Here is a 20,461-nt window from a genome sequence, read left to right as displayed (position 1 = left end):
CTGACCTGCTGTGCTGTTCCAGCAATAAAGTTTCAACTTTGATCTCCAGCATCTGCAGACCTCACTTTCTCCTCAGAGATATTTAGCCCCCTCTGGTCAGTGACAGCTTTCAGACCCCAATTTCTCTGATTTTATGGGTCTGTATGGCAAATCATAGTCAACAGCTGGAATTGCTGCCTTTCTGGACCCTACTTATCTGTTTTCCACGATGTATGTTTGAATTTAAAAGGGTATGGATTTTTCAATGCACCAAGAATTACTTCACAAAGGTTTTCACAGGTATCCTCAATGTGAAGTGTCCACATCCACAGGTCAAAAACGAGCTGCTAAAGCTATCTAAATTAGTTTGGTCAGGCTTTTTTCTAGCGATTATGGTCTGCTCTTGAATCAGCCCCTTTTTTTGCCTCATTGTCAGTGGCACATCCCTCGAGTAAGAGAGAGTAACCTTCATGAGCTTCCCCTCTCAACCTGTCCAATGCCTCGCATTGGAGTAGTCACTTCATCTACTGTGCTAACCTTCAAAGGATATAAGGAAACTGACAAGCCCGTCCTCTTAAACTCTTGGAATTAAAGGGGCAAACTTGAATTCTCCACCCCTTAAATCTGAGTTAGGTGTGTTTCCCTCATCAGAACTGTCTGCATTCTGTCTCTGTTCTGAGCTGGAGCTATTTCATTTGGAACTCACTTTCACTTTCTCTTTCTTTGTATTCTTTTTTTCTCTCTCTCACTCAATCTCTCTCTCTCTCACACACACACACACATTCAATATCTGGAGATGCCGGTGTTGGACTGGGCTGTACAAAGTTAAAAATCACACAACACCAGGTTATGGTCCAACAGGTTTAATTGGAAGCACACTTCACCTGATGAAGGAGCGTCGCTCCGAAAGCTAGTGTGCTTCCAATTAAACATGATGGACTATAACCTGGAGTTGTGTGATTTTTAACATTCAATATCTCTCTCCTTTCCATTCATCTCTCGCACTCTTGTTTCCTTTCCTGGAATTTTCTTTCCTCCTTTTTCTTTTCTCTGTTTTAATCTCTAATCTCTGCCGTTCCAATTTCAGTTTATCTGGTTCACTTTCCACCTCTAAGTAGACACTTGTTTTGTAATTTCTGTTTTTCTAGCTTTCGAGGTGATCTCCACTTCTAAGTGTCTATCTGCACCTTTTTTAATTCTCCCAAGGACAGGGCTTTCAATTTTTCATAAGTTATTCATGAAAGTATTAATATTAAACATAGAATTGTTAGCACTTGTAATTTTAGAGGTTCAAGAAGACTTTTTTTCCACTTTCTCTTTTTAAACAGTTCTGAAAGGAGCAATTTAACTCACCACCACCACCACAACCATCACTCCAATTCTATGGGAATGTTTTACAATCAGATGTGGACTGGGAATTAACTCTCCTCTTGGTCAATTGCAACAAATGTTTTTATTTCCTTTTACCTCGCAACCAAAAAAACTTCAATTAAAATTTGCTAGAAAATGAAGGAGCCAATTACCAAGTTTTTCTTGAGTGAAAGAAAAGAATTTTATGACCTTCTATCCCCAAGAAAGATGATAAAATCACAACAAAATCTTCATACACAAACACCAGAGAAAGTAAAGGAGTAAATGTACTACATCAAGCACGGACAGGGCGAATACATGTGACACATTTTTAAAAAGTCCTTAGAGTCCTTTAGGAATTAGATTCTTAACTTGAAAACACTGTAGTTTACTGTTTGCCTTGTATTCTGAGCAGTAATGGAATCTAGAATTCTTGCTGAATTGTTGATTTTCCACCGGATAATGGCTTCTGAAATAATGAGAGGTATACAGGGAAGGAGGATGAAAGTTCCAATTGGAAATATAATCGAAGCAAGCAAACATATAAAATAGGAGTAGACATTAGTTACTCAGCCCTTGAGCTTGTTAAGTACCATTTAGTATGATCCATGGTTGATGTGATTACTCATGATAAGCCTTCACTCATTTGCTTATCAGTAACCTACCTTCCTTTGCTGTTAAAAAGTCTCATCACAATGAGGAAAAAGAACTCCTCATCTCTGTCTTAGTTGGACAACCCCTAACATTTTAACAGTGAACTTTATAGAGTCATAGTAATACAGCATGAAAACAGACTCTTGGAATCAACTCATTTGCACCAACCAGCTATCCCAATCTGACCTAATGCAATTAATGATAACATTCCATTATCTTGTTGTATCTGTATACCAACCATTTATAAATCAAGCACCTGGACACCCAGATCTCAGTGCTCTGCAATCTCTTACCACTTTAGTCCTTCCAGCAAGATAGTCAATTTCACATTTTCCTGCACTATACTCCATTAGCCAGATCCTTGTTCACTCACTTAACTATATCCTTTATTGAATTTAATATCCATACCTTTGGGCCTTTCAACCAACTCATTTTTCTAAATTGTAAAAATCTGAGGTCCCAGATCTGATCCCTGTAGCATACCATTGTTACATCTTGCCAACTAGAAAGTGGCCCATTTATGGTAGAGGTAAAAACAATGACTGCAGATGCTGGAAACCAGATTCTGGATTAGTGGTGCTGGAAGAGCACAGCAATTCAGGCAGCATCCCCCTTTGGTCTGGAGGAAGTGGGAGGATTCAAAGGAGAAATTCAAAGGAGTGGCCCATTTATGACTGGTTTCCAACCATGCCAATATTATTGTTAATTTTTCTTTCTCCCTCTCTGCTGTTGAAAAGCAGTTGTGCAAATATAGTTCAGTATGTCTTTGAGTCCAGCTCCATTGTCTTGCTAAACTGGCTAACCGGTATGCCTCCCTTTAATCAGCCAATCTGTGAAATTATCATCCGACTATGCATTAAAACAGGAGATGTGAGTCTTTTGACACCAACACAGTTTCCTTGGTTTTGATGTCTGTAGATAAAATCATAATTTCAGTGAGGACTTTGGGGTAACAGGTTCAAATCTCATGATGACAGCCACTTGAATTTAATTTAAATTTGAATTGTGATCGTGAGACTATCATAAATTTTATTTATTCCTCATAGGTCTCATAAAGCTTCATCAATTTATGATCAGGAAACCACCACAGAGATGTTAGGTCTATTTTTCCTTTTAAAACCATTTGAGTTCATGAAATGGATCAATGGTTAGATGATGAAAATTAAAATTTAATTGTCCATATTTCACCCAAATATAACAATGTTATTATTGAATTGTTATGATCACCATTTCAGGCAGCACTTTCAAGATCATAACAAGTTACTGCATAAAACAAAACTCCCATTTCTCATACACTTTTCCCTCTCATCATTAAGGAAAGCAGTCTATTAAATGTCTTACATCTGCATTTGCTCCTGATGCTCCCCCTGTCCCACCCCAAGAGTATGTATGCAGCTGGGGGCAGGGGACGTTAGCAATGTCAGAGGAAGTGTCAGGAAGTCTGATTGCTCATGGACCAATTCAGGCTTTTAATTGACAAATTAACAATGACTTAATGAGCTACTCTGACCACCACTATGATTTGGAAAGATGGTGATGGAGTGACAATGTTACTGGGCTAATATCAAGATTAGAGTGGTGCTGGAATAGCATAGCAGGTCAGACAGCATCTGAGGAGCAGGAAAATCGACATTTCGGGCAACAGCCCTTCATCAGGAATGAGCATTCTGATGAAAGGACTTTTGCCTGAAACATTGATTTTTCCTGCTCCTCAGATGCTGCCTGACCTTCTTTGCTTTTCCAGCACCACTCTAATCTTGACTCTAATGTCCAGCATCTACTTCTGCCTTACTGGGCTGGTAACCTATGGGCCCAGGCCAATGCATTCAAATTTAAATTCAATTAATTTAAAAAAATCTAAATTAAACTCATCTCAGTAGTTTTGATCACAAAACAATCCTCAAATTTTATAAAAATCCATATGAATCACTGATGGCCTTCAGGGATGGAAATCTGCTGTCTTTACCTGGTCTGACCTCCATGTGAATTCAGGCATACAGCATGTTGCCTGTTAGTCCTTTGTAATAGCCCAGCAAACCACACAGTTCGAGGGAGGGGAAACAATTGTTGACATTGCCAGCAATGTCTGTATCTGATGGAAGAATAAAGAAGAAAAATATGTAACCCATGACCGGAAAGGTCCCTGCAAGTGTGCAGCCTGTCAGCATTCACTGCCAGTATGTGACTTGGCAATGGAAGCTGGAAGGTGACTCCTTTAAGCTATGCTTCCTCCCTCAGAAGCATATCCCACCCCTAACAAACTTCCTCAGTCTCCGCAATTCCTTCCTCCTTGGACCCCATATACCACATCTCTCTCACTGGGTGTGCTGGTGTAACCATGGTCATATGACCACAACCTCCGACAACTTCACTTGATGTCTGACTCCATTCACAATCACCATTAGTGGACACTGCATCCAGCGATGGTATTGCTGCCAATTAATTGACTGGCTACCAGTTCTAGGAGGGTGCACTCTCCTCTGCATGAGGGTGGAAAGCACAGCTCAAAGCCAGCTGTGTTCATTGTCAATGGGGCAATCTGCTAAAGCAGGAGCAAACTTGCCTCTGCATTTAATCTCCCCAGCTCCCAACCGCTGGTAAAACCCAGGTATGGAAGGGTATCGTATTAGATTACTTAGTGTGGAAACAGGCCCTTCGGCCCAACAAGTCCACACCGACCCGCCGAAGCGTAACCCACCCATACCCCTACATTTACCCCTTTACCTAACACTACGGGCAATTTAGCATGGCCAATTCACCTGACTTGCACATCTTTGGAATGTGGGAGGAAACCGGAGCCCCCGGAGGAAACCCACGCAGACACGGGGAGAACGTGCAAACTCCACACAGTCAGTCGCCTGAGTCGGGAAGTGAACCCGGGTCTCTGGCGCTGCGAGGCAGCAGTGCTAACTACTGTGCCACCGTGCCGCCCACGAATTGTAATTATGTCCCCTTGTCTATGGAGATGTTGAGGCAAGAAGAGTTTAAATACAAGATGAAAAGTCAGCATAGAAAGCTTAAATTTGGGCCTAGGAATATCAGTGAAGGTATAAGAATAAAAACAGAATATATCCCTGTAAAATAGAGTTTAATCACATCCGAACAGCCTGGTTGTCTTGTTAATTGCTCTGGAACCCTATTTCCTTTGAAAGTCTTTGACTTGTTATGTGAAATACCACAGAAAATCAACTCCTAAGTAATGATTGCAATTTAGTGGCAGATGAGAGGATAAAATTTTGTACAGTCATATTTACTACATCAAAACAAATCAAGTTAAATATTTGCCAAGGGAAAAACATTGATTTCATAAAGAGTCTGAAAGGAATTTTGTTTTATTAAAAATTTTAAATAAAACTTTTATTACAAGTTATTAATTTCAGAAAAACATGAACTGCTGTGTCTGTTCATTGCAGTCTTCATGACGAAATAGCCAAATAGCAAACTTGGTTTATAAGAAAAAAACATTCTGTTATAGTGCTCATGGACACTCAAGTTCTGCCCTGGCTACTGGGCTCATGACTTCGTTAAAGCCTTGCTCCAATTCTCCGTATTAAATGCCAGTCAGTATTTTCTATTGTGTTTGATATTCTTATATATTTCAGCTAATGCTGTCAAGTTCAACATGGCACAGTCAGAGAATGTGGCACTTTCATTTGATGATGTTATATTTTCATATCCACATGCCTTTAAGCATATTTGCTTTGTTCAGTTTGATGCTTTTTTTTAATTTACAGGAATCCGGTCTGACTCCATTTTTGATTGCTGTTCGAGAAAACAAGTTGACGATTGTGGAAAAGTTGTTTGAGTTAGGAGGTAATCAAATCGATCGGTCAAAGGTAGGTTCTGGAACATTTCCAGAAACCAAATGATTACATTCAGTTTTTTGAGCATTGTGGAAGGGTGAGAAATGAAAGATCACCTCCTCTGGCCTTCACCTCTTAGAGTCATAGCGATGTACAGCATGGAAAAAGACCCTTCGATCCAACCCGTTCATGCCGACCAGATATCCCAACCCAATCTAGTCCCACCTGCCAGCACCGGCCCATATCCAAAAAAACCCTTCCTATTCATATACCCATCCAAATGCCTCTTAAATGTTGCAATTGTACCAGCCTCCACCACATCCTCTGGCAGCTCATTCCATTCACATACCACCCTCTGCGTGAAAAAGTTGCCCCTTAGGTCTCTTTTATATCTTTCCCATCTCACCCTAAACCTATGCCCTCTAGTTCTGGACTCCCCGACCCCAGGGAAAAGACTTTGCCTATTTACCTTTGTTATGTGGTGTGCTTATGATCAATTTCTCATTGTAAATAACATCCAGAAGGCACATTGGAAGTAGCCTCTCATGGAAGTGAGGTCACTTGTCAAAAGTGGTGAGGGAGAGAATGTTTTTTGTCAAGAAAAACATTTTCGACCTCCCTTCCTCAAAAAGCTATGGAAGCAGCGTTTTTGAAGATTGTTAAGGCGGGGCAGACAGGTTTTTGATGAGCACACAGGTGACAGGTTGTCACGTGAGCGTATGGAGGAAGCAGGTCAGCCATTATTGTTTTGTATGGTGGGACAAAGTTGATGGGCTCAGCACCTTATTCTGCTCATAATTCAGATGCACGTTTGTAAAGAGTCCTGCACATCATACTGATATTTCACGTTGAGGATCTTTTGAGTGTTGAAAAAAGTGAGGCTCTACGTGTGCAATCCAAATGTCATGCAACTAAGCTAAATAAAGAGTTGTGATATGTGACTTGCATTCACATTGGGCAGAGTGGCTGCAGGGAGAGCCTAAATCACATATGTACTTCTCTGGAGGTTGTTCATCAGTAGTAGGATCTTGGTGTGAGTGGATTAGTCTTTCAACTCTGGAACATGGGAGGTGAACTAGAGAGAAGGAGATAACAACAAGCTTTGATTTTCTCACATAGCCTCAGAGGAGTCCCTTCTGTCTATCCCAGACATTCAAACATGAAAATAAAACCCTTTTATGGGTTCCTTCCTTAAGTTCCTCCCTTTGAGTATCAAACACTAAGTCAGTCAGAGTGTACACTTGATACAAGAAAGGAACAACAGTAAGCCGTTCTTCCCCTCGAGCCCACTTCAAAAGAATCGTGGTTGATCCATCATTCCTCATGTCCACTTTTCTACTTTATCCCATTACCCTACTGATCAAGGTAACTTGTTCAACAATGTACCTCACAAAAGTCACATAGAGAAGTCGCTCACAGCATCAAGTCATTAATATATATTATGAACATGTTTACAATAGCAATGGACAGGGATAGGTATGTATTGCAGGGAAAGAGGTATAACTAGGAAAAGGCAATTATGATATGATGAGGCAAGATTTAGGATGCATAGGATGAGCAAGGAAACTGCAGGGAATGGACACACTTGAAATGTGGAGCTTACTCAAGGACCAGCTACTGGTCAGTGAAGGCTCAGTTAAGGGGCTTGAGAGTTATAAGTTAGCCAGAAAAGATCTAAAGAGAGGGCTAAGAAGAGCCAGGAGGGGATATGAGAAGTTGTTGGTGGATAAGATCAAGGAAAACCCTCAGTCCTTCTACAGGAATATCAGGAATAAAAGAATGACTAGAGTAAGATTAGGGCCAATCAAAGATAGTAGTGGAAAGTTGTGTGTGGAATCTGAGGACATAAGTGAAGCGCTTAATGAATACTTTTCGCCAGTATTCATGTTGGAAAGGGACAATGTTAGTGAAAATATTTACAGGCTACAAGATTAGATGAGATTGAGGTTGACAAAGAGGAGGTTTTAGCAATTTTGGAATAACTAAAAATAGATAAGACCCCTAAGCCGGATGGGATTTATCGTCAAATTCTCTGGGAAGCCAGGGAGGAGATTGCAGAGCCTTTGGCTTCGATCTTTATGTCATCATTGTCAACAGGAGTAGTGCCAGAAGACTGCAGGATAGCAAATGTTGTTCCCTTGTTTAAGAAGGGGAATCAGAACAACCCTGGTAGTTATAGGCCAGTAAGCCTTACTTCGGATGTGGGTAAGGTGTTGGAAAAGGTTATAAGGCATAGGATTTATAATCATTTGGAAAGGAATAACTTGATTAGAGATAATCAACACGGTTTTGTGAAGGGTACATCGTGCCTCACTAACCTTATTGAGTTCTTCGAGAAGGTGATAAAGCAGGTGGATGAAGGTAAAACAGTTGATGTGGTGTATATGGACTTCAGTAAGGCGTTTGATATGGTTCCACATGGTAGGCTATTGCACAAAATACGGAGTTTCGGGATTAAAGGTGATTTAGTGGTTTGGATCAGAAATTGGCTGGCTGAAAGAAGACAGTTGATGGGAAATGTTCATCCTGGAACTGAGTTACCAGTGGTGTACCACAAGGATCTGTTTTGGGGATACTGCTGTTTGTCATTCTTATAACTGATCTGGAGGTGGGCATAGAAGGATGGATTAGTAAATTTGTGGATGACATTAAGGTAGGCAGAATAGTGCTGAAGGATGTTGCGGGTTACAGAGGGACATAGATAAGGTGCAGAGCTGGGCTGAGAGGTGGCAAATGGAATTTAATGTGGAAAAGTGTGAGGTAGTTTACTTCAGAAGAAGTAACAGAAATGTAGACTACTGGGCTAATGGTCAAATTCTTGGCAGTGTAGATGAACAGAGAGATCTCTGTGTCCAGATGCATAAATCCCTGAAAGTTGCCACACAGGTTGATAGGGTTGTTAAGAAGGCAAATGATGTGTTGGCATCACATGTGTAGGGGGATTGAGTTTCAGAGCCACAAGGTTATGCTTCAGCTATACAATACACTAGTAAGGCTGCACCTGGAATATTGCGTGCAGATCTGGTCACCGCATTATAGGAAAGATGTTAACGCTTTGGAAAGTGTTCAGAGGAGATTTACTAAGATGTTGTCTGGTATGGAGGGAAGATCTTATGAGGAAAGGCTGAGGGACTTGAGGCTGTTTTCATTAGAGAAAAGAAGGTTAAGAGGTGACTTAATCAAGACGTATAAGATAATCAGAGGGTTAGATAGGGTAGACAGTGAGACCCTTATTCCTCGGATGGTGAAGGCTAACACGAGAAGACATAGCTTTAAATTGAGGGGCGATAGATAATGGACAGATGTCAGGGGTAGTTTCTTTACTCAGAGAGAAATAGGGGCATGGAACGGCCTGCCTGCAACAGTAGTAGATTCGCCGACGTTAAGGGTGTTTAATGGATATTGGGCATATATATGGATAATAATGGAACGGTGTAGGTTAGATGGGCATCAGATTAATTTCATAGGTCGGCACAACATCGCTGGCTGAAGGGCCTGTACTGCGCTGTAACATTCTATGTTCTGTGTTCTATTTATGGATCTAATACTGATCCCTGTAGAATCCTACTGCTCATAAGCCACCAACCAGCAGAATAACCCCTTATCTCAACTTGCTATTTCCTGCTCATGAGCCAGTTCTATATCAAATGGCAATATACTACCTCCAACACCATGGGTCAGAGGGTCATAAAGCATGGAAACAGATCCTTCAGTCCATGAACTGATCTAGTCCCATTTGTTAGCATTTTGCCCACATCCCTCTAAACCCTTCCTACTTATCTTCCCATCCAGATGCATATAGAACATAGAATCCCTACATTTTGGAAACAAGCTATTCAGCCCATCATGTCCAAACCGACCCTCCAAAGAACATCCCATCTAATCAATGTACTGTACAGCAGCAACTCCTGTACTCAACAAACTGGCCAATGAAGGCAAGTATGCCAAATTCCTTCTTATATATCCTGTATCTGTGACTCCAGTTTCAAGGAACTAAGTGACTTGATCTTTTGTGAGGTATCTTGTTGAAAATATTCTTGAAATCTAAATACATCTATTAGTATTCCTGTCCGCACACTGGTTGAGACTTCCTCAAAAATCTCTAAATAATTAGACAGACATGATTAGGGGCAGCACAGTGGCTCAGTGGTTAGCACTGCTGTCCCACAATGCCAAGCACCTGGGTTCAATTCCAGCCTCAGGCAATTATGTGGAATTTGTATGTTTTCCCTGTGTGTGCGTGTGTTTTCTCTGGTGCTCCAGTTTCTTCTCGTGGTGCAAAGATTAGGTGGATTGGCCATGGGAAATGGAGGATTACAGGGGAGTGAGTCTGAGTGGGATGCTCTTCAGAGGGTTGGTGTGGACACTGTGGGCTGCTCCAACATTGCAGGGATTCTATGATGATTTTCCTTTTGTGAAACGATGCTGACTGTATTTGGTTAGATAATGTTTTCTAAATATGCTGCTATGACTTCCTATATAATTGATTACAATTTTGCACTCATGTACCTGCTACAAGCATAGGATCTAATTTGCACATTTAAGAAATTGATGGTCTGTCCTGACAGGCACCCCAGATGACTAAAAATTGTCCAAGTTAAAATGGAGCGAGCTACACTTCCAGCAATATGAATGACTGCATTTCTAGCACCGATAAATGGACAACTATACATTTAGTGTTCTCTTCCCTGTCCAAAATTTATCATAAATAATGTGTCTGGATCAAGCTCTAAAACAGTTTCCTGATTTTCTTTAAAAGACTCTGCATCGCATTCTCCTGTATTGTGAATGGTCTCCATGTGTTTTCAGTTTTCAGGAGACAATACAGTGAAGTAAATGAGTTTTCAAATGTACTTTAACAAAAAGCTTGAATATCGAATTCATTTTCCTTAGCTCTGTTGTTTCTTTATCTTTACCACTCTTTATCATTCTCTATCCTGTTGATGATATTGAAGCTGATGGTAGCTTCAAATGAGAATTTTGCTGTGAAGTAATTTCAATGGGAAGGAAATGAGTGGAGATGGATCATGAAGGTAAATGCTGCATTTATGTGCTTGTGAATGGATGTTGTTGAGTTTAACTTTCTTGGCTGGCAGGGAAAGGTTTCAGGAAATCGTACGGCTAGTGTAGAGTCAAACTAAATACATCTTTAACTGATGAGGATTGTATCAAATCAGTGAAGACAATGTACTTGATGGGCTGAATGTTCCTGACCATTCCATCCATTTTCTGAGATTGGCCTGTTTCAGCACTGAATTGTATATAAATCAATGCCCAGTATATCTTTAATGTTTTGATGTTTATACTGACTTTTTTTCTATACCATTTGAATGCTTTTTATTCTGTGATGAAAGGAAAATCTATGCATTTCCTTTACAAATTTGTATTTGTAAAATATTGTAGATGTATGTGTGTCAGTTCTGAGAAGGAAATTTCTTTTTACGGCAGGTCAGAAAGTAATTTGGAACAATGACCTAAATGATTCGATACTAAGAAGGATTGTAAAGTAAAACATAAATTGCTGAACAAACTCAGCAGGTCTGGGAGCATTGACGGAGAGAAAGCAGAGTTAATGTTTCAAGTCCAGTGATTCTTGTTCAGAATAGTCAGAATGTACTGAAGAAAGTTGTAGTGATTGTAATGAGGTCATCTGGTAGACCTCAGAATATAAATTCCCTGATTGGGGCTGATAATCTGATTCAATCAAGGAGCCCTGGCTGACAGATATATTATAGGAAAGGGGCGGGTATTCCATTACATAAAATTGTATTGAATTAAAGGGCAGAAACAAGCCAATTACCCCAATTGATCTTTACTGTGTTTATGCTTCTTATGAGTCTACTCCCATCCAGTTCATCCAACCCTTTGTGCATATCCATGTATTTCTTTCTCCTTCATGTACTTTCCTGGCTTCCCTTTTGATACATATTAATATATGTTCACTCTGAGGAAGCTGGACCAGTGTCAAGGACTGTCCACGTGTAAATGAAGAGCGAGTTGGTGGCTTCTGTGGATAGTTCAGGTCACTCAACCCGAAATGTTAACTCTGCTTTCTCTCCACGGATGCTGCCAGATCTGCTGAGTTTCTCCCAGCAGTTTCTGTTTTTGTTTTAGATTTCCAGCATCCACAGTTCTCTGTTTTATTACAATAACGTATGTTACTGTTGTCAAACACTTGGCAGTGCTCCTGCAGTGTGAATGAATGTCATGTTTAGAAGCACTGAGTCTGTAACAGACCAGAAAACCACCAGCTCAGTTTTGAGTTCAGAACAGAAGTTGCAAAGTCTCAGTCCAGAAGAATCAGGAGTTCAGTTCAGAATGAAGGCAAGTTTCTCCGAAAGGACAACTTGAGCTGTTAACCAGGAATATCAGTCACCTTACCCTTAGCCAAAGTGCTTTAGTTTGTGGAGTTTTTGAGCCAGGAGAGTTTGAATAGGAATCTTCAAGTTGTTAGAACTAAAAGCTTAAGCCATCAGAATTCATACCAGAGGATTTAGAAAGGCAATGTAAAACTGGCTCTGCAATCCAAGGAAAGGAAACTGTGTGGAGTAAAAGTTTAGAGTTAGGATAGGAGTAATTGCTGTCTGTAATGAGCATCAGTAAGTGTACTGTGCTGGAAAACAGTTTGAAACTCTGTTTATTATTTGTGTTAAGAGCTTTCGTTATGTACATATGTTTTATTTGCTTTTCTCTCTACTGCACATTACACCTATGTCCTGTTATTAAAGACTATCTGCAACCTCATATGAATATATTTCAGTGTCTAAGTAGTTGTATCACCATCAGCTGGAATCACCACAGTTCATTGATTTATTTTTGTTTGCTGTGTTTGTTGGTGATTTTTATTAGCCACCGGGACAGATTGTGTACAGGCCACTGACTTGAAGCATGCTCCAAAACATAATCAGTTGTAAAAACATTAAGCCTTGCTTTGCTGCAGTAGGCACAGTTGAACTGTTGTCCTGTTTTACCCAGAGGGTGGTGAGAATGTAGAATTTGCTTTGTCTAAGAGCAGTTGAGGAACATGTATCAATATGTATCAAAAGGGAAGCTAGGAAAGTACATGAAGGAGAAAGAAATCCATGGATATGCACAAAGGGTTGGACGAACTAGATGGAGTAGACTCATAAGAAGCACACAGTATAAATCAATTGGGTTGATTGGCTTGTTTCTGCCCTGTTAATTCAATACAATTTTATGTAATGGAATACCCGCCCCTTTCCTATAATAAACTCCTTTGTCTTTCTTGATCGGTTCTTCCTGGCACTTGGAACAAAAAAATTGCCCATAACCCTCTATTCTCAATTTTCTTAGTGGTATCTCCAGTTGTGCTAATTAACCTGCATTAGAATTATTTTATGACCCCTTTACTAGTATTCCCATAAATTAATTACATTTCCTTATCTTGAGCACAATGCGACAGTGAGTCTTGGTTCTTTTGTTGAGGCAATTAAAGAGCATGGGGCACAGTCATATTTGAAATCATGCCAGCATTTCAGAAGCAGATACAACCTAGAACCAATGTTGGCTGTACTCTGCACTGCAGCACTAAATAATTACCGTACAATTAATCTCCGGAGTTATCCAGGCAGTGGTCCATTTTCAAAAACTGCTCTGGGTAAACCAGACCTCAGCTTATAGAGAAGGAGGGAACAAACAATGCAAGATGACAAATAAAAACTGCCTGTGTTTCTTCTCACAGATGGTTCAGCTACTTTAGTTGCAGACAGGGTCAGGCTCAGCTGATTCACTCCGTGATATAATAGACAGTCAGGGCACCCCATCATGGTCCCTGAATGAATGGCTAGTTCAATGAGATATTGTCGAGCTACTGGGGATTGTCGATCTGAAGAGCAATTGATGTTACCACCTTCCCAAAACAGTGGGTGAAATTTGAGTAGGAGGCAAAGAATAAAAGGCACAAACCCCTTGTATCTCTGAAGAGGTGCATCTACAGATGCACTGTCTCTGATTTAAAACAAAAAGTAAATCATATCTGTGCCTCATGATTTGTTTTTAAATTTTGCTAAAATTCCACAGAATCGGCAAAGCAGGCACATTGAAACAGAGGTACAGGCCAACAGTAGTTGTGAGGTAGCTTTGAAAGGAAGGCCAGCCATCTCCTTATTATGTTCGGGTCTTTCTTAATCCCTGGAGAGGCCTCGCAATATTAACTAGAACAGTTCCAGTAAACAATCAGCAGCAAATTGGTAATATTCAGCGGCAACAGGGAATTCAAGAGCAATTGGTGTGGCATTAGTGTAGTCAGTGTTTGAAGCAGTCAGACATCTGCTCAAGTTTATTCATGTAGGGGAAATATCATCGCTGTCTATTATTTACTCCTAAAGGTAGAGATATTTAAATCATGATACAGCCTGTAATCTGATTATCAGAACAGAAGCTACTTAATTCTTCCAATATAGATCCTCTGCATGTAGCACTTTTTATTCATTCATGATATTTGGACCCACTGGCTGGGCCAGGATTTATTACACCTCTGGAGTTGCTCTTAAAGTACTGGGGAGCTACCTACTTCAACTACAATGTGTTGGACTGGGTTGGGCAAAGTTAAAAATCACACAACACCGGGTTGTAGTCCAACAGGTTTATTTGGAAGTACAAGTTTCTGGAGCACAGCTCCTTCATCAGGTGGAGCAGGATCATAGGACACAGAATTTATAGCAAAAGGTCACAGTAACATACAACTGATGCAATATATTGAACAAACCTAGATTGCTTTGCGTCTTTCATCTTTTAGAATGGGTTGCAGGTTTCAGTTTATTAATATGTAAATCCCAGAACTTCTTTCAAGTCATATTCCTGAGATAACTTAAGGTTTTATATAAAAAAAAGTGACATCTCAGCTCAGACAATGCATTAAAGGTGTGAGGATAGAGTCTGTATGTATTCCAATCTTGAGTCAGACTGGTTCTATTTCCAAAGTCAGAATTTGTAAAACATCATATGGTTTTAAAAAATTTTGACCGCTTACAGATTGTGTGCGTTTTGAACAAAATAGAATGTATCTGCAAATACAATTCTGCAAATGCAAATTCATCCCATAGACTTATGTGCTTCTTACTTCAACTACTGCAGTTGATTTCATGCAGTTACACTTAAGATTCTGTCAGTGAGGAAATTGCAGGATATTGACCCAGTAACATTGAAGGAAAGTTGATATGTTTCCAAGTCAGGATGGTGAGTGACTTGGAGGGGAACTTGCAGATGGCTGTACTCCCACGTATTGGCTCCCTTGTCCTTCTACATGAAGTGGCCACGGGTTGGAAAACACTTTCTAAGGAACTTTTGCAGTGCTTCTTGTAAATGATAGACACTACTACTGAGTGTTGGTGCTGGGAGAAGTGGATATTTCTGGGTGTGATGCCAGTCAAATGAGCTGCTTTGTCCTGGAAGGTGTCAAGCTTCTTCAGTGTTAGAGCTGTACTCCCCCTGACATATAGGAAGTATTCCATCATGCTCCTGACTTGTGCCTTGGAGATGGTGGGCAGGCTCTGAAGAGACAGGAGTTGATTTATTCACTGGCTTTGATCTGCACTTGTATCCACAGTATTTATATGGCTAGTCCATTTCAGTTTCTGGTCACTGGTAATCCTGGGATGTTGATAATGTTAGATTCAGTGATGATCACACCATTGAATGTCAAGGGACAGTGGTTAGATTCTCTCTTGTTGGAGATGGTCATTGCCTGGCATTTATGTGGCACGACTGTTATGTGCCACTTGTCACCCCAAATCTACATATTATGCATTCTTGTACATTTACTGCTTCAAGATCTGAGGAGTTGTGAATGGTGTTAAATATTTGGGCAATCGTCAGCAAACATCCCCATTTCAGACCTTTTGATGGTTGCGCCTAGGACACTACTCTGAGGAACTCCTGCAGAGATGTCCTGGAACTAAAGTGACTGACCTCCAACAACCACAACCATCTTCCTGTCTGCCAGATATGATTTCAACTGGAAGAAGGATTCCATCTGATTAATATCTGATTCCAGACTTGTTTGGGATCCTTGATGCCACATTTGGTCAAATGTAGCCTTGAGGTCACCTTACCTCTCGAATTCAGCTCTTTTGTACATACTTGAACAGAGACTGCAATGAGGTCAGGAGCTGAATGGCCCTGGTGAAACCCAAACAGTAACCCTGGCATTACTGAGCAGGTTAATGCTGAGCTGGTGCTGCTTGAAAGCACTTACTATGACACCTTCCATCACTTTACCAGTGATTGAGAGTAGACTGATGGGTGATAATTGGCCATGTTGGAATGGTCAAGCTTTTGTGTATATAACTGGACAATTTTCCACTTTCAGGTGTTGTAATTGTGCTGGAACAGCTTGGATAGCGGTGAGGAAAGTTCTGGATCACACATCTTCATTATCAGGATCCACAGCCTTTGTAGCATCCAGTGCCTCCAACTGTTTCCTGGTACCATCTAGAGTGATAGAATTGGCTGAAGACTGACATCTGTGATACAACGGACTTCTGGAGGAGGCCAAGATGGATCATCCACTCAACACTTCAGCTTTTTTTTTATGCAGATATGACGGGTTCCTGCATCATTAAAGATTGGGATGTTTGTGGAATCTCCTCCTCCAATGTTTGAGGTCCACAATGCACATTCACAATGCCTTATGTCAGGCTTGCAGAACTGAGATCTAAGCCATTGGTTATGGGATCACTTATCTGTATCACTTGCTGCTTATGTACTTTGGCTTGCAAGTAGTCCTCTTTTGTAGCTTCACCAGGTTAACACCTCCAGTTTTAGATATTCTTGGTGCTGCTCCCAGCTGGTTGATAATGGTAGAGTTGTGGATATGCCAAGTCAGGAGTATAAGGTTTCAGTATAATTCTGTCACCCTTGTTGGTTGCTGTTACCTGTGCCCAGTGGGAAAGGAGAATTGATAGAATTTTTTCCACCAAATTTCTGTTACAGTCAGGAGTGTCGTGTCTAACAGAATTATTAGAAATTGAGAGTATGGCATCCTCTCTTTTTCTAGTCATCAATATTAAGGTATATCTGTCGGAATACTATTTTCCTCTCTGATATAATTCAGAAAACCTAAAAGATGGACCACTTTAAAAGTTTTCATCCTTATCAAATGAAAGGCTTCCAGTCCCTTTTATTTTAATAAACAGCAAATCATAAAACTTTGTATCAGTCTCAGATTATTTCTGACAATTTCTGTTTCTATTTCAAACTTCCAACACCCAGGATATTTTGATTTGCCTTGAGTTAGTCTTCACTCCCCTTTCTTTCCTGTAGTCTTTTGCCTTGTTAAGTATAGCTAGGGATCAAATAGCTTAGTTGGTTGGATGGCCAGTTTGTGATACGGAGTGCTGCCAACCGTTTAAGTTCAATTCTCACGCTGGCTGAAGTTATCATGAAGGACTCTTCTTATTCTCAACCTTTCCCCTCGTTCTGAGAGAGCAACCTTATTCTTTCCCTTTACATTATCCAGTTTCCTTTCCAAAGGTAGCACACAACATGTTTACATCACTCTTTCAGTCAGTTCTCGATAAGTGAAATTAGTGTGCAGGTGAAAAATATTGGCTGGCACATTGCAGAAGTTTGACAGATGTTAGTGGATTTAATTGGGAATTTTACCGCCATTAAGGAGAACTGATCTTCCAATTAATAAGCTAATGTACAAATTTGCTCTTCCATCCAGTAAAATCCACCCAGAGAGAATCATGGCCTTGAGGAAAGAATCCGTTTCTGTGAATAATAAGCTGGTTATGTTGGGGACTTTTAACTTTCCAAACATAGACTGGGACTGCCATAGTGTTAAGGGCTTAGATGGAGAGGAATTTAAGTGTGCACAAGAAAAATTTCTGATTCAGTATCTGGATGTACCTACAAGGAAAGGTGCAAAACTTGACTTAATCGTGGGAAATAAGGCACTGCAGGTGACTGAGGCATCAGTTGTGGGCGGCATGGTGGCTCAGTGGTTAGCACTGCTGTCTCACAGTGCCAGGGACCCAGGTTTGATTCCAGCCTTGGGCGACTGTCTGTGTGGAGTTTGCACATTCTCCCCGTGTCTGCTTGGGTTTGCTCTGGTTTCCTCACAGTCCGAAGATGTGCGGGTCAGGTGAATTGGCCATGGTAAATTGCCCAGAGTGTTAGGTGCATTAGTCAGAGGGAAATGGGTCTGGGTGGGTTACTCTTCGGAGGGTCAATGTAGACTTGTTGGGCCAAAGGGCATGTCCCCACACTGTAGGGAATCTAATCACTTTGGGGCCAGTAACCATAATTCTATTAGTTTTAAAAAGTTGTGGAAAAGGATAGACTGGGCCTAAAGGTTAAAGTTCTAAATTGGAGGAAGGCCAATTTTGACAGTATTAGGCAAAAACTTTCAAAAGTTGATAGGGTTTGGGGGAGGAGGGTGGGGGTGGCTGTTTGTAGATAAAGGGACTGCTAGAAAATGGGAAGCCTTCAAAAATGAGATAATGCGAGTCCAGAGACAGTATGTTCCTGTGAGGGTGAAAGGCAAGTCTAGTGGGTGTGGGGAATATTGGATAACTAGAGAAACTGAGGTTTTGGTCAAGAAAAAGAAGGAAGCATGTGTCAGGTAATAGATAGCAGGGATTGAGTGAATACCTAGAAGAGTATAATGGCAGAAGCAGTGTACTTAAAAGGGAAATCAGGAGGGCAAAAAGGGGATGTGAAATAGCTTTGGCAAATAGGGTTAAGGAGAATCCACAGAAATTCTGCAAATACATTAAGGACAAAAGGGTAACTAGGGAGAGAATAGGGCCACTTAAAGATCAGCAAGGCCACTTATGTTTGGAACCACAGGACATGGGTGAGATACTAAACAAGTATTTACTGTGGAGAAGGACATGGAAGATACAGATGATGGGGAAATAAAAAGTGATATCTTGAAAATGTCCATATTACAGAGGAAGAGGTGCTGGACATCTTAAAATGCACAAAGATGGATAAATCCCTGGGACCTGATCAGGTGTACCCTAGAACCCCGTAGGAAGCTAGGTATGGGATTGCTGGACCCCTTGCTGAGATATTAGTATCATCGATAGTCACAAGTGAGGTGCTGGAAGACTGGAGGTCGGCTAACATGGTGCCATTGTTTAAGAAAGGTGGTAAGGAAAAGCCAGGGAACTATAGACTATAGACATTGGTGGTGGGCAAGTTGTTGGAGGGAATCCAGAGGGACATGAATGACATGTATTTGGAAAGGCAAGGACTGATTAGGGATAGTCAACACGGCTTTATACATGGGAAATCATGTCTCACTAACTTGATTGAACTTTGAAGAAGTAACAAAGAGGATTGATGAGGGCAGAGTGGTGGATGTGATCTATATGGACTTCAGTAAGGCATCCAACAAGGTTCCTACTGGTTAGCAAGGTCAGATCACATGGAATACAGGGAGAACTAGCTATTTGGATACAGAACTGGCTCAAAGGTAGAAGACAGAGGGTGGTGATGGACTGTTGCTTTTCAGACTGGAGACCTGTGACCAGTGATGTGCCACAATGACCAGTGCTGCGTCCACTGCTTTCTGTCAGTTATGTCAATGATTGAATGTGAACATAGGAGGTATGGTTAGTAAGTTTGCAGATGACACTAAAGTTGAAGGTGTAGTGGACAGCGAAGAAGATTACTTGAGAATGCAATGGGATCTTGATCAGATGGGCCATTGGGCTGAGGAGTGGCAGATGGAGTTTAATAAATGTGAGTTGCTGCATTTTGGGAAAGCAAATCAGGATAGGTCTTATGCGCTTAACGGCAAGGTCCTGGGGCGCGCTGCTGAACAAAGAGACATTGAAGTGTGGGTTCATAGCTCCTTGAAATTGGAGTCGCAGGTAAATAGGATAGTGAAGAAAGCGTTTGTATGCTTGCTTTTATTGGTCAGTGCATCGAGTATAGAAGTTGGGAGGTCATGTTGCAGCTATACAGGACATTGGTACAGCCACTTTTGGAGTATTGCATGCATTTCTGGTCTCCCTGCTATAGGAAGGATGTTGTGAAACTTGAAACGGTTCAGAAAAGATTTACAAGGATGCTGCCAGGTTTGGAGGATTTGAGCTATAGGGAGAAGTTGAATAGGCTGGGGCTGTTTTCCCTGGAGCGTCGGAGGCTGAGGGGTGACCTCATAGAGGTTTACAAAATTATGAGGGGCATGGGTATGGTAGGCGAGGTATTTTCCCCGGAGTGGGGGAGTCCAAAGCTAGAAGGCAAGGGTTTAAGGAAAGAGGGGGAAGATATAAAAGGGACCTAAGTGGCAACTTTTTCATGCAGAAGATGGTACTGCCAGGAGAAGTGGTGAAGGCTGGTACAATTACAGCATTTGGAAGGTAACTGGATGAGTATGTGAATAGGAAAGGCTTAGAGGGATATGGGCCAAGTGCTGGCAAACACGATTACGTTTATATAGAATATATGGTCAGCATGGACAAGTTGGACCAAAGGTTTTTTTTTCCATGCTGTATGTCTCTATGACTCTAAGTAATTTCTTACAAGATCTCCAAATGTGGTGCTCCTCTGGGAATGTTGGAAGGGGAATTGAATTCAAAAGTATGGAGGGTGAACTTCAGTTATACAGGGCATTTTTGAGATCACATCTGAAGTACCAGGTACTGAATTATTCATTTTATTTATGAAATGCATTGGAGGCAGTGCAGAGAAGCTGC

General features: G+C 41.0%; 1 protein-coding gene across 1 annotated transcript in view; it reads left to right on the top strand.

Annotated features, from left to right (window-relative positions):
* trpn1 (transient receptor potential cation channel, subfamily N, member 1) overlaps positions 1-20,461 on the top strand; it is a 221,600-nt gene that overhangs the window by 4,541 nt on the left and 196,598 nt on the right. The window contains exon 2 of the mRNA XM_043687825.1: positions 5,718-5,819. Coding sequence (XP_043543760.1) covers positions 5,718-5,819 — 102 coding nt within the window. The remainder of the gene's footprint in view (positions 1-5,717; positions 5,820-20,461) is intronic.

This window comes from Chiloscyllium plagiosum, chromosome 4 (genome assembly GCF_004010195.1).
Source record: "Chiloscyllium plagiosum isolate BGI_BamShark_2017 chromosome 4, ASM401019v2, whole genome shotgun sequence".
Classification (NCBI taxonomy): domain Eukaryota; kingdom Metazoa; phylum Chordata; class Chondrichthyes; order Orectolobiformes; family Hemiscylliidae; genus Chiloscyllium; species Chiloscyllium plagiosum.
The sequence above is the reverse complement of the archived record's forward strand: the minus strand, read 5'-3'. Positions and strand labels throughout refer to the sequence as shown.